At 35.3% G+C, this 25605-nt stretch overlaps 3 protein-coding genes across 7 annotated transcripts; 2 read left to right on the top strand and 1 right to left on the bottom strand.

The window, feature by feature from the left end:
• Positions 1–5278: 5278 nt before the first annotated feature.
• LOC111780407 (E3 ubiquitin-protein ligase RHF2A) lies at positions 5279–11635 on the bottom strand. Of its 5 annotated transcripts, none has more exons than XM_023660790.2 (8): positions 11474–11635; positions 10747–10887; positions 10617–10663; positions 6853–6915; positions 6664–6772; positions 6195–6577; positions 6001–6093; positions 5279–5899 (listed from the first exon to the last, which is right to left on the bottom strand). In XM_023660790.2, the coding sequence occupies exons 1-8, from the start codon at positions 11477–11479 to the stop codon at positions 5584–5586; spliced, it is 1158 nt and encodes a 385-aa protein (XP_023516558.2). In that variant the 5' UTR covers positions 11480–11635; the 3' UTR covers positions 5279–5583. The 5 variants fall into 5 exon arrangements, with proteins under 5 accessions (XP_023516558.2, XP_023516560.2, XP_023516561.2 ...); XM_023660792.2 differs by having other exon boundaries at positions 6001–6084; positions 11474–11634; XM_023660793.2 differs by lacking the exon at positions 11474–11635 and adding an exon at positions 11131–11267.
• A 3712-nt stretch (positions 11636–15347) lies between these two features.
• On the top strand, positions 15348–18985 carry LOC111780343 (tubulin beta-6 chain). Its single transcript, XM_023660716.2, has 4 exons — positions 15348–15532; positions 15918–16318; positions 17060–17329; positions 18121–18985. The coding sequence occupies exons 2-4, from the start codon at positions 15925–15927 to the stop codon at positions 18795–18797; spliced, it is 1341 nt and encodes a 446-aa protein (XP_023516484.1). The 5' UTR covers positions 15348–15532; positions 15918–15924; the 3' UTR covers positions 18798–18985.
• Positions 18986–22577: 3592 nt separating this feature from the next.
• On the top strand, positions 22578–24674 carry LOC111780216 (heat stress transcription factor B-4d-like). Its single transcript, XM_023660548.2, has 2 exons — positions 22578–22950; positions 24029–24674. Exons 1-2 carry the CDS (start codon positions 22669–22671, stop codon positions 24551–24553), a joined length of 807 nt encoding a protein of 268 aa, XP_023516316.2. The 5' UTR covers positions 22578–22668; the 3' UTR covers positions 24554–24674.
• Positions 24675–25605: the final 931 nt, after the last annotated feature.

Below are 25605 nucleotides of genomic sequence, written 5' to 3'. Positions count from 1 at the left end.
TATATATATATATATATATATATATATATATATATATTCCGTATTAATTAAAAGTACCATTTATTTTTTTATCGTACAAATTAAGAGTGAAATTTTTAGTTGAATTACGCAATTACCTAAAATCCTAATTTATATTAAATGCAAAATAAATAAATAAATAAATAAATAAGGTGGAAAGTCATTAAATCAATTTCATCCACCAAATTTATTTTGTTAAATTATTCTCCCCTAAATTAAAATATTTTTGTTTTTTCTAGGTCCAAAGTTTAACGACTCCCTACCCGAAAAAATCAAATATTACAAAAAAAAAAAAAAAAAAAACTGACACCCGAGTACATGAAATATACATGAAAATACCGTTGTCATGTTCAAATGAGAGAGATCTTGAAAATAAAATGATTAAGAGAGACTTAAAAGAACTGAATGTTACTACTACATATACCAATCAGGTGCTCTTGACTATTGGTTAATTTAGTGGAAAATCATAGGTTCTTGACTATTGGTTAATTTAGTGGAAGATCATGGGTTTATAAATGAGAAATACTATCTCCATATGAGGCGTTGGTCAATATAAAAATAAGTAATTAAATAGGGAGCGACATATACCTTTTATTTTATTTATAATGCAATATTTTAAAAAAGAATGATAATTAAAAGGCTCGATAAAAAGAGGGGTTAAAAAATAGAAATAAACGAGCGTTAGAGCGAGCGAGCGAAGCGTAGACGCAAGCCCTCCAACACGACGTCGGGACTCCTTCGCTTCAGTGCAACAAACGCTTAAAAGACTTTCACAGAATTAAAATATCTCATCTTAATATTGAAATAGACTATTTTATATTATATTAATGTTGAATAAATTTGAGGTCGGAATTAATATTATAATGATATTATTAATACAAAATGCAGGCTAAAAAAGCTTTGTTTATCATAATTTAATTTAATTTTAGCTATTTTTTTAATGGTATTTATTTATTTATTTATTTTTTTTTTTTTGGCGGGCGAAACAAAAAAAAACACGCAAAAATAGTTTGTGTGTCGGAAAACGTGGTGGAGTGGCCAAAGGAAATGTCGGCAATGGGCAAATAGATTTGGTACACGTGGCAAGTGTTTATTGGATGTAAAAATGGTAAGAAGTAGAACTGGGTGTAGGCGATCCTAGAAGCTTCCGACAGCTCACAGTGGGGCACTCCTCTTTCCTCATTTGACCATATTTTTTCTTTTATTTTAGTGAGTGCTCAAATCAAATATCTATCAATATCTTCCATTATTTATAATATATATATATATATATATATGAAATATCGACTTCAATTATAAATTCTAGAAAAGTTATTAAAAAAAAAAAAAGTCAAAAATTCGAAATAATATATTTAAAATAATAATTAAACATTTTATATTTTTCAACCCGATAAAATGATTATTATTTATATTATATTCACGTTAAATAAATTATGTTTCATATATATATATATATATTTACAATATAGTAAAAATTATCGGTTGACTTTTAAGTAACGTCAAAAATTTAATATAATGCTCTTTAGATACCGACACAATATAGTAATTTTAATAAAATTTAGAAGATATATTTTTTTTAATATTTATGTCGACATATTAAATAATGTTTCAGTTTCATCATATCGGTTGGGTTTGACAATTTGAACGAAAAATATCATCGAAGTGCCTTATTTTCTTCGATAGAATCGTCTTTTTCTATTATTTTTATATAAATTAAATAACCTTCGCCCCGACAAAAAATAATATGAGCGCATTTTAAAAGATTTGTATTTATTAAGATTAAAAAATATTTTTGATCCACTATGATCAGTAAAAAAAATATATTAACATTTTAAATAGGATATATAAAAAGTGATTTTATTTCTTAAAAAATATTTCTTCTAGAAGTTATTCTAATATATTATTGAACATAAATAATTATTTTAGGGAAGGACACGTGTCATTCTATAAATAATCAAGAAAAGATTTTGAAAATATATATTTATTTTTTTGAAAAATAAAAATTTTGGGTCGGTTCATAGGTTGTTATTTTTTTTTTGTTGGGTCAACTCGACCAATTTTAAGATAAAATTCAACCCAACTCAACCTTATCCTACTTTTAAGATTATTACGAAAATTAATAATATTTTACTTTTACAATCGATGTTAATGATGTATTGTAACTGGTGGACGTTTGATATTTGAATTTTATGAAATTTTAATTATTAATATAACATGTACGGTAGATAAATATGATTTTTTTTTAAATAAAAGAAAATAACCCGACGACTTAACCCAACTCGAAAATAGAGAATTGGGTGATGAACTCTATTCTGGTTATTCGGATCACCAACTCAACAAATTCAAAATTTCAAGTTGGTTCAAAAGGTTTTTCCAACCCAACCCGTGCACATTTCTTATATCTGGTTCTTTTCAAAATAAGCATTTTGCTTCACTAACTCTAGGTTGTTCGTCTAATTTCGATCTTTCAAGATGAGCACTCGAGCCCTACTTGAATTATAAGTAACATTCTCGATTGATCAGTGTGCCATATAATAAGTTTTGAATTCGTGTCTCAACCTCAGTAGCTGATCATCCCGACCTTCAAAATGGGATATAATATAATCGAGGTTATTCAAAATTTTAATCCGTTAAAAAACTTAATTAATGAATGAAAGTTCAAGCACGAAAATAATATTCAATCTCTCTTTAGGTAAGAATGTGACATGAAACAAGCATCCTCGCCGCTGGCACACGACCTGGTGTCTAGCTCTGGTGTCATTTGTAATAGCTTAAGCTCACCGCCAGTAGATATTGTCTACTTTGACCTGTTACATATCGTCGTCAGTCTTACCGTCTTAGAACGCATCTTAGGAAGAGTTTTCCACACCTTAATAATGAATGTTTCGTTCCTCTCTCCCACTAATACGAGATCTCACAATCCACCCCTTTTGGGGTCCAGCATACTCGTTGGCATATCACCTGATGTCTAGTTCTGATATCATTTGTAATAGCTCAAGCTCACCCTATTAAAGAATGTTTCGTTCTCCTCTCCCACTAATATGGAATCTCACAATCCACCCCTTTTGGGGCCAGCATCCTCGTTGACACACCACCTAATATTTAGCTCTAATGTCATTTGTAATAGCTCAAGCTCACTGCCAATAGATATCATCCATTTTGACCCGTTACATATCGTCGTCAATCTTACAGTTTTAGAAAGCGTCTACTAGGGAGAAGTTTCCACATCTTAATAATGAATGTTCCGTTCCACTTTCCAACCAAAATATGTATGATGGAGTCGAGTTGATTTTAACTTAAAGCATTAGATCGCTTATCTCAGCTAAGAGCAGTAATGAGAAGAACGGGTTCAAAATTATGATTAATTTCGATTTCAAATCACAGGATAGATGCACTTGACATAAATGACCTACGAATAAAAAGATAGGATCCATAAATTTTTGAACACGTCGAGTAAGCCAATTAATAATTACATAAGAATTGAAGAACCAATTAGAAATTTTACAAAGTTGTAGGGGCTAACACATGCAAATTCTAAAATATAAATTAAGATTTTTTTTTTTTGCCAAAAATAATTAATTGGAAATAGGGAGTTTGTGAGGCTGTGGTTGGCCGGTTTTTGTCGGTGGCTCTGTTTCTGTTGAAGCTCATAGGTTGCTTGACTTCACCAACCAGCCAATCAAAATGACCGAAATAGCCCTCGACAAAGAAGTAGATTGCCATTAATGCAAGGGTAGATTTGACCGTTTAGAAATGACATGAATAAATATGATAATAAATCTTCAAACTTTGGATGCCCAATTAAATGAATTCTTTTTTGTTTTTGTTTTGCTTTTTTGTCAATCATTGATGTTTTATTTAAATTTCCACCATGTCTTATTTCAATTCAAAACAATTATTTGGAAAATTATATATATATATATATATATATATATATATATATATATATATATATATATAATTATTTGCAAAATTGTCTAATTTATTATTATTATTATTACACGTAAAAGCATGAGAATATAAACTTTCGACCGAACAAAAAAAGAGGTCAATTATTGTTAAATTATGTTTAATTTAACGGCCTAAAACTCGATTTTAGAAATTATTAGTACAAAAAACGAATTATAGGTCGAAAATTGAATAAGTAAATTTCAAAATTAATATTTATATCAACCAAAACCGTTAAATTTATATTCGTCAAGAAAATTTTGAGATAATTTTAAATAGAATCTAAGTAATCCTAAAATGAAAAAAAAAAAAAATAATAACCCAAGAATAAAAATTTATCGAAATTTTAATTTTTTAAAATCACTTTTCTCATGTTTGTAATCTTTTGACGAGACAGAAAGTATGTTTCAACCATACATAAAAAGCAGCTAGGATGAATCTCAAACTTCCCGATGTTCAACGAAGGTTGAATACGAGAGCCCATTTTTTTAGAATCTATTTGTATTTGCTCAAAACATGAGCCAACCTTCTCGAGTCATCGGAAACATGTTTTTAATCATTCAAAATTAAAATCAATTTAATGTTAAAAATTAATTTTGAATGACTAAAAAACATGTTTTCAACGTCGAACACTAGACACTCTCGAACACATCCTAATATAAATAGTAAAAGGGAACGGTTTATTTGGATCGAAGTCCGGCATTCATTGTCTCCTACTGTCTTTTTCACAATCATCCATCCCACAAGCAAAAGACCTTCTCTACTGTGAAACCTAATGACAGCAATGATTCAACTCACTGGTAGTTGCCACAATTTCACTTCAGTAAGAAGAAACCTGCATATACTATTCCTTCCAAGTCTCAACAATCATTCAAGACCGGACCCGAATCTCTCCGACTCGTCTCCAACAATGGCCTAACCTAACCTATAAATACGTACAATATAAAAGTTTTCACACTCTTATAAGGAATGTTTCATTCCCCTCTTCAACCGATGTGGGATCTCACAATCCACCCCCTTGGGAGCCCAACATTCTCGCTGGCACACCGCCCGGTGTCTAGCTCTGATACCATTTGTAAGAACCCAAGCCTACCGCTAGCAGATATTTTCTTCTTTAGGCTCTCCCTTCAAAGGCTTCCCCTCAAGGTTTCTAAAGAGCTCCCCCTCAAAACTACTTTTAAAACGAGCATGTTAGGAAGAGGTTTCCACACACTTGAATGTTTCATTCTCCTCTCCAACCGACGTGGGATCTCACATAAGACTACCAAATTAGGATGGTAGTAAAGGTGAAGAAGCCTACCACAACTTGATAGATGGGAAAAAGCAGAATATGGCCTTTTAACTTACGAGTAAATAAGCTATTTTATTACAAGTTTAAATGATATACTGACTAATATATAAATATACTCTAACTAATCATAAAATAAACTAAAACTTGAGACACTTTTGTAAATATTTTGAAGTTTCTCTTTTTTTTTTTCTTTTTTTCCCTTCAAATTTTAAAACATCCGTCAACTCCATGCATTTCTTGTACATATGGAAGAGGTAAAACAATTAATTGCAGTAGTCACCTTTTATAAGATGTGAGCCTTTGAGTGAAGCCAATTCTGCGACTGTTCAACTTGAACTGGATTCTGCAGGTCGGCGTGGCCCTTCTTCATTTGTGTCATTCAAACGATTGTTTCCTCCATTCTCTGGTATCTGTCTGTTATTTGATTCTGAAACTGAGCTATTATTACCTGCATTACTGGACTCAGGACTGCTACTTTTTCTAGCATCTCTTGTTTCGAGACGTTCCATCATGCGCGATACCGTTTCTATCCCTGCATTGACCTCTCTTTTAACTTCAGAGCCAATATCTGACATTGAAGTGTTGCGGGAGAACAATTTTTCCCTCCAACCTTTTGTGCTCTTTGTGATTGAATCTTTGTACCTAAAAATAGAAGGAAAGATAGAGATGTTGTAAGCCATGAAAGAATGAAATAATCAGAAATTACACTTGGAAAATAAAGGCCATTAAGACATATTACAAACCTCATTGACATTGCATTAAATCGAGACTTCAGCGAATCCGAGAATGATTGTAATTCTGATGGTCCAGCTCTATCTTGACATTGACTGGAAGATCTCCAAAGAAAGGTGGGGGGAAACAATATTAATTCATGACTAATAAATTCTAAGGGCTGCATACAATGGCATGTTCTATAAATCCAATGATAGACGAATACCTATCCCTCGAAGGAGATCCGAGTTGACTAGAAGAATGTAAACTGGATTGAGGCACGGAAGGAGAAGACTGGTCAGTTTGTATGGGAGATACTGATGTGTTGAGTTGTGGGGACTCTTCTCCTGCAGGTGGAGGTGGGGATACAGCAGCTACCATGATTCTTGGGGCTGTTTCACCCTCTCGATTGTCACCATGAGGTGGAGAGGTCGACGAAGAATTGGGATGGGAAGAGAACACCAAGAACTGGGGACGGCCATGAACTCCTGACCGATTTCTGTGGCCTTCCCTTCTAGCACCATGGCGTGCTCGTCCCATGGCAGCTGCTGCAGCTAGGTGTTGGAGTATACGCTCTTCAAGATCAGCATCATTAGCACCAGCTGGTAGCTGCATTGAGAAAAAATGTGCCCCAACTTAGATTATAGTGCCCATGATTCACTGATATCAGGCTAAATAGCATACTGGCTACATACATGCTGTAACTCGAAGTCACCAAGAGTGGGATGGCGAAATATTGTTGAGTTTCTAGCTGGATTAAGTCTAAAACTTCTCTCTTGTTCTACACCTTCGAGCAACTCCTGGCTGCAGAACCACCTCATATTACCTTCATCTACTTGTAAAATTAAATGAAAATTGAAACAAAATATAAAATCTGTATAAACCTGGTTGGATCCTTCAGACTAATAGGTTGCCAACACATGGGGCATTGGGAGCTTCTCTGACACCTATTTAAATGAACAAAATAAACATGTTTGAACCATTCCAATTCAAATTCCGGTCATAACCTCAACAGAGCAAACTTCCTTTTAATGTAGAAATAATACACAACTTTATTGCAAGGTTTATTGTGCAACTGAGATCCGACAAGTAGTCATACAACTACAAATTCTTTATGTTTTTTACAATTCTTAGAGAAATGTTTTATTATTAGTATTAGTATTAGTATTAGTATTATTATTTTGAAAACTAAAAAAAAAAAAAGTAGTTTTTAGAAATTTTTTTGTTTCTTAAATTTAGCTACTTAACAAAGGAGAAAATCATTGTAAAGAAAATAGGAGAAAACAATCACATTTTTCAAAAACAAAAAACGAAATGATTTTTAAACCGTGCTTCATTTAAGTGTTGGGACATAAACCAGTTGAGACATTTTTTTTAAAAAAATCAGTATATTTTCATGTATCCCAATGGTATTTTAGCTCATTAATTGAAGTATTTGATCACATTTTAAGAGAAAATTATTTTTGACTATACGGAATAAAGAACAATTGTTTCATCAAGCAACTTTTAGTCAAGGATACGTATCACCTAAGCTATAGAAAGCATCCACCCTACAGAGAAAAACAATTCATTTCTACTTGAAAAAATTACCACCTCAACTCTAGTCTAAGAACTTGACATTTTAAACCTCCCTGAAAACTCTCATGTCTTACAAACTATAGAACCGAATGAAAATCAACCCCAATTGAGACCTATCATCATAAAGCATCATGGGACAATGAATGAGAGAAATAAATAAACAAGAAAAACCCCTCAGTCTAACAGTAACAAAGTATATGATCCATAGGAACAAACTCACAACCCAAGCAGCCCAAGAAACAGATAATGAACTAGCCAAGCAAACCTGTTATTAGTATGTAATCCAAGAGATTAAATATAGCTTGGTATTCTAATAGGAAACATGTTTAAATGATCTTTTATCTAATGATAATTGGTTTACTGTATTTTTATGTAAATATGAGCAAGACAAAGCTTACTGAAAAGATGATGTTTAAATCCAATGTTGACTGTCAGAAGTCTGGATGCAAGTCTAGGAAGTTATTCAATTCAGTCGATTACTTTGGTCCACTGAAAACACAAGTGGAAGTGTATGACCCATTCAAAATGATATGAATAATCAGTATATCTTGTCGAAAAAAGTGTGGTAGGAGTCCCTGGGTTTTCCAAGTTCTTGTTAACTCAACCAAACTCAAAACCAATTTATTTTGTTCCACTTCCATGTATGACCATGCCCAGATTAAAAAAAAAAAAAAAGAAGAAGAAGAACAACAACAACACAGGGGTGCCTCGTCTGAATCTTGTCCCAAGTACTAATGCTTCATGAGAAAGCTATCAAAAAGCCCAACTTTTTTTTTTTATTAAGAAATGAGAGAATCAGAAGCGGAAGCAAAAAAATTTCACCCAAATATAGGACGCTCATGTAAACCAATCAATAGAGATTTGGTTATAAGACCCTGATTATCACACATCCAAGAGTAGGTTTTCTCTATTAGAACAGTGGCGGTTGTGATGAGTTCCATGAGATTGAGTAATTGTCCCATGGTTGAAAGTCCTTATCAGATAACTTTTTTCAAAAAGAAATGTCACAAAAATGGTTATGAGGATCCAACAATCCTCGAGGAAGGAAGCTTTTTCCAATGATCAAGCTTAAAGGATACGGTACAAGGCAGTCAGAAGATGAGAACTATTTTTTAGTAATTATTAGTAATCAGCGGAGAGCATGTATAATTAAATAATGAGCAGCGAAATCTGGACTTCCACTATCCACAAACAACTAAGGCAACTATCCACAATCTCTTTTTCTTTTCTTCGTTAGAAGATAAATCCTTATTTGAGACTCAAGATGTTGAAATCACTTACACATATTAGAGATCAATTGCAGTCCAAACTTGTAATAAATTAGACGCAACAAACTCTAATCAGCAAAAAAATGCAAACACACATAAAAGAAAACAGATAAACATTCAAAAGACTTGGGCAACTGCAAAGAAAAAAAAAAAAAAAACATTGACAAAGCTAATAACTTAAAACGAAAGGCAGAGAAATATTTGCTGAATGGGTCTTCTAAGATATTTAGCACTTAATTTCCTAATATGGTCACATCAAAAGGAATGTCAAGATGAGCTTCAAAGCACCAGGATGGTATTTACGGGAATGATCATCAGGGAGCCTGTCTTTTATCAACTAGAGTTAGCAAGAGAATGGAAAAAAACAACATATAACGTATTCATATATGCTTTAATCCTCATATAAACTACAATACTTTTGTACCCAAAATCTTCTAGCTGCCAAATGTTTGTCAATTCTGTACCATTCCAAGGGTTAAAATCCCATAAGCATTTGGTTAAATCCAAGTTTCTTTTTTTTCTTTTTCTTTTTTAATGAGAAACTAATATCCAAGAATGATTATTATTAATACCACATGCAAATGGTTAAATCCAAGAATCTTTACTACAATATGCATCTCTTAAAGTTAGCTTTCAACTTTTCTTATGTGATAGCCGAGTAAACAAGGGGTTTATGAATGAACCGAGATCACATCCAAATGAGAGCAAGCTTAAGGATAGGATGCCTAAAAAAGGCTGGAAAGAATTAAACTACCTATACCAACGGTGCACCTTCCTTTTTCGGTGACTCAATCATAGAAATTCTAAAATTAAGTGTACTTTACTTGGAACAATTCTATGTTGGGGTGACCTCCTGATTCCTAGGGAGCACGTAAGTGAGAACAAAGCATGCTGAAAAGACTCATGTTAGTTTGTGGGATAGTCTTCACTCTTAGAAGCAATAAGTAAGAAACATGACTATGTTATAGGGGATGCAGCGGAATGTCGAGGCCATCAAGTGCTGAATAAGGATTCCAATTCCTGGGCATGGGTCGATACATCTTAACTCATCCAAGAAAAACGCCCACAAGGCAAGAGATCTAAGGACCTTTTTCTCTCTTGTCTCAATATTTTGGAGATGATATAAGAAAACTCGACACATCATTCTCAAAATGAAACAGATGTCATAATTCCTAATTCCACCATCCTATCCATTGTAAGTGATCACCTGGATGTTAAATACATGTGAGTCCTAACAATGAGAGAAGTAAGCCACACTACTAACTAGTTTACAGCTTATGAACACTACCATCACCACCATCATGCACTGGAAGTCTGGCACACTAATCAGTGGAAGAATTCAAAAAACCCAGATTCATTATTGAGGATTAAACCCCTCAAAACCTAGCATAATCCTTCAAAATTGCATTCCTCTCTATAGCACTGTTTAAAAAATCAAATATGTAAGATTCCACTTGCAAGATGTTTAAATAAACCTTCCAAAATCCAAGAATCTCACTATCATTCTTTTTTCCTTTTCAAAGGAAAAAGGAAAGAAGATACTTTTTGTTGATTGACGTAAAAATACAAAATAAAAAATGGAATACCCAAGTATACCCAGTAGTTGCAAAATGGTGTATCAATTGGACTTAGAGTAGCAAAAAGTGTTGTTTAATAACAAAAAGAAGCCACAATTAGAGGAAGGTATTTGGTAGTCTCCAAACATCCTTCCACTGTCTTTGTTATCATATCAATAGTAACACAAGGTGCTCACGAGTTTATCTGATATCTCAAACAGATATTGCAAAAAAATAAATAAATACCATTCAAGAACGCACTGCAGATGAAACTCATGTTTGCAACTGGTCATCTGCACAAAATATAGAAACTGACTAAGTTGAACAGAAACCATCTGACGTCCCATTAAGTATCAAATCACAATATAAGTAATACCGTTGAAGGATCACTGTCACAGAAGTTTTCTAGACATATACTGCAAGCATCATCACAAGCATCCTGGATTCCACCTTCGACAAAAGCCGCAGCTGATGTCAAATGAGCTTCAGATTTTTTTGTTTCGTCCATAGTTGGAGACTGTATGAACAAAACAAAAAAACATGATCTAGTGCGTGACTTATAAACAACTAAACAAGGAAATGATATACACTACCATCAAGTATAATTTGGAGATACGGCATACATTTCCAGTGAATTACATCACGCACATACAGTCAATCCAAACGAGAACAAAATAGCTTAAACACACAAATTTGCAGAGCTAAAAGCAATAATCCGGCACCAAAGAGAAGAGAAACAGAGATCGGAAGAACTACATACAGAAACAGCTAGAAAGCAGATTCAAGAGGCAAACACACTAGAAAGAGACAGATAAGTTGCTCATCTCCACATCTGTTACTCCATGAAAACAACAAGATAAGAAAAGAAAAAGCATCCAGTAACAGAATATATCCATCCACATCCACTTTATCATCCGAATAACAGTCGAGAAAAATGGAATCCAAAAACATGATGAAAAGTAGGTAGAATACAAAAAGTAATCCAAGAAAGAACAATCTTCATCGAAGAGAGAGAGAATTTAAAAAATAGAAACGTCAAAGCAACAAAAACAAGAAAGAAGCAAAAGACGTGAAGACGAGAGAAAATTGGGGGATGGAAGTACCTCCATGAGAATCGAGCATACGCAGGACGATGTTGAATGGATTGGAATCAGAGAAACCCTAGGGGAAGGAGGAGGAGGAGAATTGAGGCGGAGGTGGCGGTGGAGGCTCCGGTCTTGACTTGGAAAAGGCTGCTGCTGAGTGCTGGGTGCTGTGCTTGGGTCTGGTCGGTCGTCGGCTCAGTAATGAATGTATTTGTTGTATGAATCTGATGGGTTCATTTTCTCAACGCGTGGACAATTTTTGTGGTAATTACGTCATTCTCTCTCTCTTTCTTCAATTTTTATATTAGAATAAATAAATAAATAAATAACACACTTAAATAATTTGAGAATCCGACCAATTTAGATTACCAAATTAGCTCAATTTTTTTTTATTTGTGTTATGTTGAATTTTTAGAAAATAAAAAATTTGGATCCGTTCCTTAGTTGATATTCTCTTTTTCCTGGTCTCAAAAATAAGGTTACAATCCAATCTCACCTAGTCTATTATTGCCTGCAGGATCGGAGTGTATACAAGCTAGCATAGCCCAAAGAATGAGGAAGTCCGTTATAGAGTAGTCGACTAGAAGTATCAGACTGTTGAGAAGAGGCCTCGAGTGTATACAAGCGACCATAGCCCGAAGAACGAAGAAGCCTGTTGTAGAGTAGTCGACTAGAAGTATCAGACTGTTGAGAAGAGGGCTTGGAGTGTATACAAGCGAGCTAGCCCAAAGAACGAGGAAGTTCGTTATAGAGTAGTCGATTAGAAGTATCAGACTGTTGAGAAGAGGGCTCGAGTGTATACAAGCGAGCATAGCCCAAAGAACGAAGAAGCCTGTTGTAGAGTAGTCGACTAGAAGTATCAGATTGTTGAGAAGAGGGCTCGGAGTGTATACAAGCGAGCTAGCCCAAAGAACGAGGAAGTCCGTTATAGAGTAGTCGACTAGAAGTATCGAACTGTTGAGAAGAGGGCTCAGAGTGTATACAAGCGAGCAATGAGGAAGCCCGTTATAGAGCAGTCGACTAGAAGTATCAGACTGTTGAGAAGAGGGCTCGGAGTGTATACAAGCGAGCATAGCCCAAAGAACGAAGAAGCCTGTTATAGAGCAGTCGACTAGAAGTATCAGACTATTGAGAAGAGGGCTCGAAGTGTATACAAGCGAGCAACAAGGAAGCCCGTTATAGAGCGGTCAACTAGAAGTATCAGACTATTGAAAAGACGGCCTCTCTCGAAAATGATGACCTAATTTCTCTTATTTCTTTTTTTCTACTTTTATAATTATTATCAAAATTAAGAATATTTGACATTTAAAACCGAGGTTAATTACATAATTTATAAATATTTTATTTATAAAATTTTAATTATTAATGTAACATCGAAATAAATATTTCCACTGTCTAAATAATACTTTTTCAAACATTTTGAAAATTTCAATATATATTAAATTACTAATTTATTTTTTAAAATTATTTTAAAAGTAGAATTTGATTATTCAATATCTTTTATATTTGACCATTGACTTTATCCCTGCGATAAGAAATGACGGTAAGCACAAGGACTATTGATTATTTATCAGGGGCAAGAATGGGAATCAACCCATCCATATTTAAAGTCAACAAAAAGTCAACATTTAGTCAATCTAGGTCATCCATGTCTTAAATTACCCTACACTCCCTGGTAAATCTAATACCAATTTAAACAAATTTAAAAATATATATATTTTAAAAATTTTCCATAATTAATCTCTCTCAAATTACCAAATTACCACAGGTACATTTCCCGATAAAATCATAGGTTTTTTTAACGAGAAAACGAACCATCGTCGAAAAAACTCAACCTGGGTGATGCTACCTCGATCAGTACTCCGAAACATCTTGTTCTTCGTCATCTTCACGTGAGCAATCGAGATTGAGAAGTAGTGATAAGGCTTACGAGAATCTGATTTATCGGGACAAAAAAGAATATTGAACTAATTTATCATATAGAATAATATATCAACCGCTCATCTAATTTCATAAACATGGCTACCCTTTTCTCATCGAGCGAGAGAAACTCACGTGTCAAGGATGAGATCATCGTCCAACCCAGACATGGTTTGAACAACATCAAACACTTGATCTAAGCATGCTGTAGTTCTGCTGTCTGACAATCAAATACTATGTCATGAAAGCTTTCGGCCTCGGTTGATCTATGTGCAAACAAGACAATAACAAATAGTTATTCTGTAGCTAATATTTTGTAATAGTCCAAACCCATCGTTAGCAGATATTGTCCTCGGCTTTCCCTCAAGATTCTAAAACGTGTATACTAGGGAGAGTTTCCACACCCTCATGAGAAATACTTTGTTTTCCTCTCCAACTGATGTGGGATCTCACAATCCACCCCCTTGGAGCCTAGCATCCTAGTTGGCACATCGTCCGCTAATAGATGATGGTGGCTCCACTCTGTTGTTCTTACATGCATTCTCACACAGACTCACAGGCAATTACGACGAAACTCCATGAATCTTGAATTCGATTGATTGGTAGCAAAAACACAGATCTTCTCGACTGTTCATACGAAATCGTTAGTTCCCCCATTAGCGATAGAGATACTTTTACCTTTTCCCTTTGGATGAAAAACAATAATATTTATTTTAAAAATATTTTTAATTTTCGACCGTGTTTTAAAATACCATGGAATCTAAAGAAGTTTAATTAATACCATTAAGTTATTTTAAGAAATTTGAGAAATACAATTTTAAAAAGTTTAATTAATATCATTACTTAAAAAAAATACTTTTATTCCTAATTTATTTAATAAATACTAATTAAATTTTAAAACTAGTATTAACCCTCTAAATTTTTTTTAAAAAATATATTTAAATTAATTAAAAGTTATTTTTGAAATAAAATATTAACTGTGTTCGTCCAAATCTAAATATATTTTAAAAAAAAATTTTTAACTTTTTTTTAGTTTCAAACTAATTTAATTTTGAAAGTTACATGTTGAATGACACGGTAACCTATATGGGTTAGGACCTCATGTATTTATAGATGTATATAACGAGAATTACATTACAACAAACCATGAAATTATGTATTTGGTAACAAACAGAAAATCATATATTTGATAAGAAATTATAGATTCTCTTTGATTTATGGTAATAAACAAGTAAATCATTAGATTATCTGTATAGATATGATCTATTTTATGTTTATCAAAGGTATTATTAAAACTTTTGAAAGTTTATGGGTATTTTTTTAGAGCAAAATTCACGACTATTTTCATTAATTTAGTTTTTTTTTTATCAATACGTCTCTCAGTCCTAATTAAAAATTTAGACGCTTGTCACAATCTCACTTTTAATGGCAGCGGACTTGCGATTGTGCGGGACTCACTTTCCAACGACAAGTGAGCTAAGCCAATTCGTTTTGTGTCGCCTACGGTCAAGCGACGTATGCTCGAGCCTCTGGCCTCGGTTTTAAGAGAAGGTTTTAGAAATCGAGGCAGAGAGAGATTTTTGAAAGAGACGTTATATAAGCAAGCAAGAGAGAAATAACAACGGTTTAGAGTATATAACCTTGGGTAGGGAGAAGTTGACAACGAGTCGTATCCCCCTATAGTAGATTCTGAGGCATTTCATGTATGACCGGCCTAGACATGATATTTATGAAACGTCATACTCCCTACAAATATAAAAGTAAAACGGTAGAATATGAAAAGACATAAAGGGTTGGGCGTATTGCCCATGGCAATAGAATATATAATATTAGTACGAGCACTCATTCATAGTCGATTTCGAGCATGAGGGTGACGATGTAACTATATTATGGACACTAAAAAGTTCACTCAAACTTTGCTAGTTGAAATTCAACCATCTTGTGGAGGCCTAAGAATTGACCATCCACCCTTTGATTTCAAATCCTTACCCACTTCATCTTCCATAAATTCCTATATAATCCACCATCACATTCACTTCTCAATTCACTCTCCTCGCTGCTCCCAATCGCTTGACGTGCCTCGTACTCCACCGCCGGTTTCCGCCGTCTCCCGTCGGAACCGACCCCATTTTGTCCTCTTTCGCCGGAACCTCCTCGGTAAGTTTCAATTTCTCAGATCTGATTGCTGCATTTGATTCCTTCCGTGTTCTAGATTTGGAAAACTAAGAGTGATCTGGTATTGTCTTATTCTCACATCGAAATGTCATGAATCTGTAATTTGATCGGGTTTTTTTTCGAACTCGGTTGTGATTTGTGCTGGGTGATTTGGTTGAATTTCACTGCATTGTATGGAATTTCACTTCCTTGTTTGGAAAGCTTCCGATCCAATGTCTACGATGATATTGAAATGTCTGCATTCAATGCAGAGGATTTTGAGTTTCGATGTCTTATTGATCTCATCTTGCTGATCTTCTATTCTGTGTTCTTTGATTTTGGTGTCAATCGAATTATGTGCTTAACTTCAGAGTGTTCTTGTGGACAGCAAGAAGATGAGGGAGATTCTTCACGTTCAAGGAGGTCAGTGTGGTAACCAGATCGGATCCAAGTTTTGGGAAGTGTTGTGTGATGAACATGGCATAGATCCTACTGGCCGATACACTGGAACCTCCGATTTGCAGCTTGAACGTGTAAATGTGTATTACAATGAGGCTTCTTGTGGGCGTTATGTCCCTCGTGCTGTGCTCATGGATCTGGAGCCTGGTACCATGGACAGTGTGAGGACAGGTCCTTATGGACAAATCTTCAGGCCGGATAATTTCGTTTTTGGGCAATCTGGGGCTGGTAATAACTGGGCCAAGGGGCATTACACAGAAGGAGCAGAACTCATTGATGCTGTGCTCGACGTCGTGAGAAAGGAAGCCGAGAATTGTGATTGCCTTCAAGGTATAATCTATATGTCTCAGATCATCTTGTGCTTGATTAGATGCGATTGCTTGGATCTAGTGAGAATTGTTTAAGTTGTGGCCTTTAGATTTACAATTAGTTGTTTTGCTAATGTACCCTTTATTTTTAGTTTTGGATGTGATTTTAAGACATGATTGAGAGTGTCAAATAATGGATCCAATATCGACCCACGTGCTTTGCATCTTTGTTTGAGTTATATCATATAACGTTATTAAACTCGTTCAAGTTCTATTAAATGACGTCGAAAAGTGTCGAAAAGTGCCAAAAAGTATGTTAATGTCTTCTTTTGCTACTTTACTTTTTGCTTTTAATACTGTTTTTAAAAGAGTGTTCTTGAGCATGTGTCCAATGGTTAAGCACTCCTGATAGCATCTTCTTCATGGCCTTGCTTGCTGTAAGGAAAGGCCATGCTAAAGTCAATGAGATCCGTAGTTATTAATTAATTTTGTACACAAGAAGACAAATTTTCTTCATGTTCTTACACACAAGATCTGAAATTTTGTTCTTATTAATTGATGAGTAGAAGTCGCCAATACCCCCTTTTCGTTATGTCGTTTGTTTTTGTCTCAACTTTATTGAGATGTCAGCTTGCACCATTCATACTTTAGAAAGTCTTTTCTGTTCCATAGAAAATATTACAGTTTCCGATATTCGGATTTCTGATTCATCTGCTGTTTTTAACTCGGTATGTTTGCTCGTCATTTTTCTGTGTCCTCACAGGTTTCCAAGTGTGCCATTCACTTGGTGGAGGCACCGGTTCTGGAATGGGGACTCTTCTGATTTCGAAAATCAGAGAAGAATATCCAGACAGGATGTTGCTTACTTTCTCCGTTTTCCCTTCGCCGAAAGTGTCTGATACAGTCGTCGAGCCATACAATGCCACACTTTCCGTTCATCAGCTCGTCGAGAATGCGGATGAGTGCATGGTGCTGGACAATGAAGCATTATATGATATTTGCTTCAGGACTCTCAAGTTAACTACTCCTAGCTGTAAGTATAATATCAATCATTTGTTGATAAACAAGAAGAACATGATGGTGGAAGGATTTGATTCAGTATTTCAAGCAATTCTAATCTAAATTGGCATTAAAGTTAATCTAATCAAGACATGGAGGCCGGTCATTTTAATGAGCATTCTAAGATGATGAAAGCATCTCCAGTGTTTTTAGGTTCCCCTGTGAAATTCTAATCTCCTGACCTCTAAATTTAACTGTCAGTATATTAATGTCCTATTATCTTACCTGAAACTTTTGTGTTCCGTTTCCAAAGATTAGAGCTGCACCTTATATTTTAAAAACAGTAGCTAATATTTGCGATCTCACATCGGTTGGAGAGGGGAACGAAACATTCCTTATAAGGGTGTGGAAACCTTCCTAGCAGATGTGTTTATGAGGGGAAGCCCAAAAGGGAAAGCCCAAAGAGGACAATATGCTTGAGCTGTTATAAATGGTATCAGAGCCAAACACCGTGCGGTGTGCCAATGAGGACGCTAGTCCCCAAGGGAGTGGATTGTGAGATCTCACACCGGTTGGAGAGGGGAACGAAACATTCTTTATAAGAGTGTAGAAACCTCTCCCTAGCAGACGCCTTTTAAACACCTTAAGGGGAAGGCTGAAAAGGAAAGCTCAACGAGGATAATATCTACTAACGGTGGGCTTGGGATATTACAAATACACATGTAGAAGCGCCCATAAACATAAATTACAAGAACTGATTGTAACATGTAAATTTGACTGTCATTTTAATTTGTTTTGTTTTTTATTTCTTTGTTCTTGAAACAGTTGGGGATCTCAACCATTTAATTTCTGCTACAATGAGTGGGGTGACATGCTGTCTGAGATTTCCTGGCCAGCTTAACTCTGACCTGAGAAAACTTGCTGTGAATCTAATTCCCTTCCCTCGTCTACACTTCTTCATGGTGGGATTTGCTCCTCTTACCTCACGTGGGTCGCAGCTATATCGGGCGCTGACCGTCCCCGAGTTGACACAGCAAATGTGGGATTCTAAAAACATGATGTGCGCTGCAGACCCACGCCATGGCCGATACCTCACGGCCTCTGCCATGTTCAGGGGGAAAATGAGTACTAAAGAAGTTGATGAACAGATGATCAATGTTCAAAACAAGAACTCCTCATACTTTGTGGAATGGATTCCAAACAATGTTAAATCCAGCGTTTGTGACATTGCTCCTAAAGGACTTTCCATGGCATCGACCTTCATCGGAAACTCAACCTCGATTCAGGAAATGTTCAGGCGTGTGAGCGAGCAGTTCACTGCCATGTTCAGGAGGAAGGCTTTCTTGCACTGGTACACTGGAGAAGGAATGGATGAAATGGAGTTCACTGAGGCAGAAAGCAACATGAACGATCTCGTTTCCGAGTATCAACAGTACCAGGACGCCACAGCTGATGAGGAGGAGTATTACGACGAGGAAGACGAGGAGGCTGAACACGAGTAACTTCACTTCTCTGTGAGTAATCTCTTTCTGTTTCGTATACATATGCTATTCGTGTTGAGAACAAGTTCTATGCTTCCTGTGATGGGTGTTTCATTTCTTCTTCTCATCTGTTGTTTGAGTATGTTATTTTGTAACGTTATGAGTTAAGCTGTTGAGTAATTAAATGAGGAGTATCTGTGTTTCTACGAGTTTTCACCTCAGGATTACTATCAATTGATGGTTTAATATGAACTTAGTGAATCAGTTCCTCCATTACCTGCTTCATATTTGAAGATTATGCTCTCAGCTTGCTTCTTTTTTTAAGATATGGTAGTGGGAGAATAATGGAATAGCTTCTAACAAATAATACCAATATAATGGTCTGATTTTAAAATACGTTTGTTAGAGAGAGGTTTCACACCCTCCAACTGTCACTATCGCGGTTTCTAGGCAGTGGATTTGGCAATTGTGCGGCACCCACTCTTAGCACTGAGTGGGTCAAGCTTACTTCGAGTTACGTTGCCTGCGGTCGGGCAACGTGAATACAAACCTCAGGTCTCGATTTCAAGAGAAGATTTGTGTTATATGGGAATGTAAGCAAAAAGGTGGGAATGTAAACAAAAAGGCAACAACAACAGCTTACTGCATATAACTATCGGGTAGGGGATACGACACTAAGGAATACTTTGTTCCCTGCTTCAACGGATGTGGGATCTCACAATCCACCCACCCTTTTGGGAGTTCAATGTTCTCAATGGCATATCGTTCGATGTCTAGCTTTAATTCATCGCCGTCAGCTTCACGGTTTTAAAACGCGTCTATTAGAAATGCTTCGTTCTCCGTGAGATCTCGCAAAAATCCTAAATTATTGGTATTCTTTTTGGTTTTCTCTACTTTTGAAGCCATTTTCTTTCCCATGTTTGGAAAGAAAGAGAGAGCTGTTTCCATGAGAAGCAATGATTAAAAAAAGAATCCAACAAGGATGGATGAATTTAACTCATTTTCCCTTTGCCTTTTGTTTTTTCAAGAATCTTAGAAACCTTCATCATTATACTTTGCTCCCTTTTCACTTTCACACGTTTCTATGGGTATATCGATATTATATCAACCATCTACATCAACCTTCATCGTGTCTCCTTGTTGTTGTCGTCGTCCATATAACTTAGGTGACACTTATACCATACGTGTATATATGCGTGTTTTCGTTTTAATCTAACAAGAATGAGAAGATGTGAACTAATGACATTTTAAGAGGTAAACAAATGCCTCGGACCAATTGAACTTTATTGTTCATATTAGCACGTATGAAAAAAAATATAACTTAAATTTAACACGCGACTGCATGCACATTATTCATAGATATATGATAGATACATGATATGTTATTTTATTGGTTACGAGGTCTTTCAAGTTATACTCGTTTCATTATCCACTTTCTCCTCATGTTTTGAGTATAAAAAGTTGACGAACAAAAAATGAAAAATTGAGAAGAAACAAGCATAAATTTCAAAACCCGAAAATAAAAAACGAAATTGCTATCCAACGGGGTCTTAGAGTTAAAATTTTAGCTAGGATTTTGAAAACACTCCGAGTGAGTCAGGGACGACAATACCCATTTTAACAGATGTTAGTTAAAAGTTTCATAGCAAATCATCTAATTTATTTTAATGCTATTAGCTCGGGATTTATATGTTTCGACTCTCTAAGTCATTTTAAACCGAAATATATAATGTGAATAATTAAAAATGAAATTGGGCCTAAGATGTTGGATCCAAAAGTAAAAGAGTTAGTAAAGACAAAGGTTTAGATGATTAGATATTAGGGTTTGAAGAAGAGGAAGGGTCTCTTGTGGGTCACAATCACATGGTGATGTAATACCAATCTCATCTCCAAAAATTTATATCAAATCATTCCCTCAAATTATTAATTTAAAATACGTAAATCGAAAGCTAAACGTTAACTAAACTTATATTGAACAAATATGGAGAAAGTTACGGTGGGTCTGTACTCTTCTTGCTCTAACTTCTCCATAAAATTTTCTTGTCGTGACTCGAGCACAAGGTTAAAGCTTATAGGACCCAGAAAAAACCCGATAGCTTGACAAACCAAATCAACCCAACTCAATCCGTTTGGTTTGGGTTGAATTATGAACTTATGTTCTAATAAATGAAAATTTTATGGATTTGGTTAGTTCATGGACTCCCAAAAACTAGATCGAATTTAATCCAACCAACCCGAACCAATTGAACCCATATAATTATATGTGTTAAGAACTAACATTTTACTTTTATTACGATCCAAACAACTCGAACCAACCCATCCCATAAAATTTAAGGTGGTGTTGGGTCCATTCTTTAATAAGGGTTATTTCAGTCCTGAACAATTGGATTATATCTAAAACATACTTACTCGACTTGACCCAACCTAACCCAACCCACGAACACTTCTAGCTCTAACTCCTCCAACAGTTGAATCCTTGTTATGACTCGAACACAAGGTCAAAGTTTGTGGGAGTGTCTTAAAAGAAAATCTCCAATCTCTTAAAGGAAATACGAAATATTTTTTTGACTCAGCCCAATAAACCTGTTTACGAGAACTTTTAGAGAATATTTTGTATCGAACGGTTAGGGTAGTCGTAGGGGTAGGAATGAGATGGGTGGAGTTGTCCTAGAAACTAGAGAAAGGGCCTCAAAAGGGCTAAAGAAAAACCAATATTCTTTTGAAGACAGTGATTATTGAGTGTTCCCTTTAGCCAGTTTTGGCAGAAGACGTAGGAAAAAAGAAGCAAATAGAATATGATTTTCTATGCTCAAATGTGTCACGGGCATGCATTGGGATGTACAAAACAACAATTAAATGAAATAATGCCTTTTGGAATGTTCCTATCTCTCCCTTTCCCTTACCATTCAAACTTCCCCGACCCCTCTCTTTTCGGTTCGTCTCGTTTGTTGGATTTTCGAGAAAACATGATCTTTTGAAGTGTCCCTTTCTGTGATTCGCTTCACAGCTATAAAAAAATCGATGATTAGGAAGACTAATGGAGAATGTTACAGGTGAGTTTAGATCTAACGGGCGAAATTAGGGTTTAGAATCAGTGGCTGAGGTGGCTCGAGACAAGCCCTTATGGAGTTCGGTTGAAACATAAAATTGGAAACTATAGATCAACCTCAAATCATAATAGCTCAAATGGAGGTATGTTCTATCGAATCAGGCGTCATCCTCGAAACCCTAATTTGCTATACCATTACGGAGAATTAATGTTTGTGTTAGTGAAAATATTAAGGAACATTGCAGGTGAGTTTAGATCTAACGAAGTACGTCGAAGAATGAGAGACTGCGAGATTAGGGTTTAGGATCAATGGTTGAGGTGACTCGGGAGAAACCCTAATGGAGTTCAGTTGAACAGTAAAACTAAAAATTATAGGTCAACCTCAAATCATAATAACTCCAATGGAGGTAAGTTCTATCGAGTCAGGCACCATCCTCGAAACCCTAATTTACTACACCATTTCGGCTTAAGCATCAAATCTAGTGTGACAAGTACCACATCGATACTCTTTCTAACTCATCAAGGTCTACTCATTGTAAGGAAGAACGGACGAACAAACACACTCAGCTTGAAGAGCGTAATACAATAGAGAGTTGTATATTATGTTCGAGAACGATGAATCGCTTCCAAAACATTAGAAGACGCACGTATTTTACTTTATCCAGATCTATCACTCTCACATGCTGTTGTACTTAAAAAAAACAAATATCATCACAAGCTCGTTCCATTACCCACGACATAGATTCTCGATCACATATGCTAAAAAATACGTTCGATTATTTTATATAATATATTATATAAATAAAAAAAATAGAAAGTGGGTGTATATAGAAGAAAGAAGTGATGAAGAAAATGGAAGAAAGTGGGTGTGCAAAAATGGAGGAAATGATTGAGAATTACAGTGTGGGATTTTGTTCAGCTGAGTCTGAGAAGGCCAATCCGGCGCCGTTTTTGGCAAAAACTTATGAGTTGGTGGAGGATGCTGCCACTGATCACATTGTTTCTTGGGGCCATTCTCACACTACCTTTGTTGTTTGGAGGCCACCTGAGTTTGCTACTCATATTCTTCCCAACTACTTCAAACACAATAACTTCTCGAGTTTCGTTCGACAACTCAACACTTACGTATGAATCTCTCTTCTCTCTCTCGTTCTCCTTTTTTTTCATCTCTTTGTTGTTATGTTGATGTCGGGGAGAATTTGAACTTCTGGGTTATGTGGAATAGTCATACTGGTGTAGAATCACTGATTGGATAGTTATATCGTCGACGCTCTCCCGAGCGTCTTGGGATTCCTTTCCTGATCGTCGGAGAGAATTCAAACTTCTGGGTTATGTAGAATAGTTATACTGGTGCAGAATCACTGATCGGATAGTTAATTGTCGACGCTCTCCCGAGCATCTTGGGATTCCTTTCCTGATCGTCAGAGAGAATTCGAACTTCTGGGTTATGTAGAATAGTTATATTGGTGTAGAATCACTGATTGGATAGTTATATTGTCGATGTTTTCCTGGCCGTCTTGGGATTCCTTTCCTGATCGTCGGAGAGAATTTGAACTTCTGGGTTATGTAGAATAGTCGTCAATGTTCTCTTGGCCGTCTTGGGATTCCTTTTCTAATCATCGGGGAGAATTCAAACTTTTGGGTTAGGTAGAATAGCAATACTGGTGTAGAACCACTGATCGGATAGTTACATCATCGACACTTTCATAGTCATCTAGGAATTCCTATAACCTACGAGCTATGAAGGAAGATATGTTTTCTAGTTGAGTTATGCTTGAATTGGCTTTTAATTTCTTGACCCGATTTGAATCCACTAATTTTAAAGGGAAAGATACCAGAATCGACCACTTCAGCTACATGGTTAGTTCGTTTTTTCTTTTGACGAAGGTAGATAAGAATTAGGGCTAAATCATCTCGAACTATACTTGAGTTATGAAATCCCGACTCTCTATATGTGAAATTTAAACCCTACGACTCTAGGAAAAAGTAGACACTAACGTTCAACTACTTTTGAGCTATACTCAAATTGGTTAATGAAGGCAGAGGTAGAAGTATTAGGATTGTATTGATAGTATAAACACTATGTTATATGTTTGGATGAAACAATATGACTTTTTACGATCGTACGCTACAATCGGTAAGAGATGAGGAATAGATCGTTCATCGAACTCATTGAGCTATTCTCGAGTTTTTTTTTCCGCAGGGATTCAAGAAAATAGTCGCAGAAAGATGGGAATTTGGGAACGAAAACTTCAAGAAAGGAGAGAAGCAATTACTATTAGGGATTCAAAGAAGAAAATCCCATAATCACAACAACAATCTCCACCAACATCAACAAATCCCATTCCAATTCTGTTACACCGCCGCCGCCGCCGCCACCACCACCACCACCTCCTCCTCCTCCTCAGATCCCGACATCCTGGCGGCGCTGACGCAAGACAACCGCCGTCTACGGCGGAGAAACTACATGTTGCTGTCGGAGCTGACCCAGATGAAGAATCTCTACTCCGACATCATCTACTTCATCCAAAACCACGTCAAACCACTAGATCACAAATATGGCAGATCGGTTCCCAAGTTGGTAGACTTGAAGCCTCCGCCGCCGCAGACGGAGGCCGGAGTAGAAGAGGGAAGTGGGTCTGTGAAGCTTTTTGGGGTTCCGATTAGAGGGAAGAAGAGAATGCACCATGAAGAGGGTGAGCTTCAGATGAGCTCCCATGGCGGATGATATACACTAATTATTATTATTTATTATATTTTTTTTTAATTATTATTGTACATAGATATTGATGGAATCATCGTGATATTTTGATTGGAAATGGCAATCATGATTATTCAAAATAAATAAACTTTAAATTTTACCTCGCTCTAACCCGAGTAGCATGGGCCACGTGGAATCCCGTGTGAATCAGCAAGGACCACCTTGCAAGGCTAAATACTCGTGGGTGGCCGATAGTGAACAGTAACGTGAGGGAACTAAAATAAATAAAATTAAAAATATATATTAAAGAACAAATTTTCGTCTTTCAAAAGTTGCAATATTATTCTTGACTTTTCGTAAGTGTTTCAAAATTAATTTAAAAAAATTTATTGAAATTTTGGAGGTAAATTAGAACGTGAAACAATAACTTGAAAACGAACTTGAGTCCCAAACAATTTAATTTTTATAGTCAATATGCACGATACATACTTTATATAAGTTTTGCTATCAATACAAGAAAATTCGACTCTCCAGATATTAGACTTCGAGACAGTCTCTACTGACGATGAAAGAAATATAGATGACATGTATCGTTTTTCTACTCATAGTTGCTGCGTAAATATTTTGTTAATCAATTATATTAGTTACATTATTAATTTATTATTCAATGATTTATCTAGAATGAAATATAGTGTCGATTATATTATCTTTTAATTTAAAAAATATTGTATTAAAAAATTTGAGTCGGTGACAACTACAACTACTCCCGACGACCAACCATAATGACGTTGGGCAAACTACAATAATATCGAACGAGTCAATAAAATTTCAATCGGGCCGTAATTAACTAAATATTTGTTAAAATTAATTAATCTATTAAACATAAAATTCAAGTTTACACGGAATACTAAATTTTCAATTTTTATATCCACTAAATTTGTCTTTTAATTTTTTTAATAATTCAATGACTTATTCTCAATAATTTATTTGATATAGAATTAAAATTTTATTAATTTATTAAATATTAATTAAATTAAAGGATTTATTAAATATAAATTTAAAAGAAGTTAAATAGTGAA

Source organism: Cucurbita pepo, chromosome 18 (genome assembly GCF_057944985.1).
Source record: "Cucurbita pepo subsp. pepo isolate OVF chromosome 18, ASM5794498v1, whole genome shotgun sequence".
Lineage (NCBI taxonomy): Eukaryota > Viridiplantae > Streptophyta > Magnoliopsida > Cucurbitales > Cucurbitaceae > Cucurbita > Cucurbita pepo.
Note: the sequence above shows the minus strand (reverse complement) of the source record. Positions and strands in the feature narration are given on the sequence as shown.

What these genes read in the sequence shown, in the direction of transcription:
- LOC111780407 (XM_023660790.2), bottom strand. An exon ending in GGATCTCCTTCGAGGGATAG is followed by an intron (nt 6,094 to 6,194) that starts GTATTCGTCTAT and finishes CTTTCTTTGGAG; the next exon opens with ATCTTCCAGTCAATGTCAAG. An exon ending in TTTAATGCAATGTCAATGAG is followed by an intron (nt 5,900 to 6,000) that starts GTTTGTAATATG and finishes TTCTATTTTTAG; the next exon opens with GTACAAAGATTCAATCACAA.
- LOC111780343 (XM_023660716.2), top strand. Translation starts at nt 15,925, where the DNA reads ATGAGGGAGATTCTTCACGTTCAAGGAGGTCAGTGTGGTAACCAGATC. An exon ending in GAATTGTGATTGCCTTCAAG is followed by an intron (nt 16,319 to 17,059) that starts GTATAATCTATA and finishes GTGTCCTCACAG; the next exon opens with GTTTCCAAGTGTGCCATTCA. An exon ending in CAAGTTAACTACTCCTAGCT is followed by an intron (nt 17,330 to 18,120) that starts GTAAGTATAATA and finishes TTCTTGAAACAG; the next exon opens with TTGGGGATCTCAACCATTTA.
- LOC111780216 (XM_023660548.2), top strand. Translation starts at nt 22,669, where the DNA reads ATGAAGAAAATGGAAGAAAGTGGGTGTGCAAAAATGGAGGAAATGATT. An exon ending in TTCGACAACTCAACACTTAC is followed by an intron (nt 22,951 to 24,028) that starts GTATGAATCTCT and finishes TTTTTTCCGCAG; the next exon opens with GGATTCAAGAAAATAGTCGC.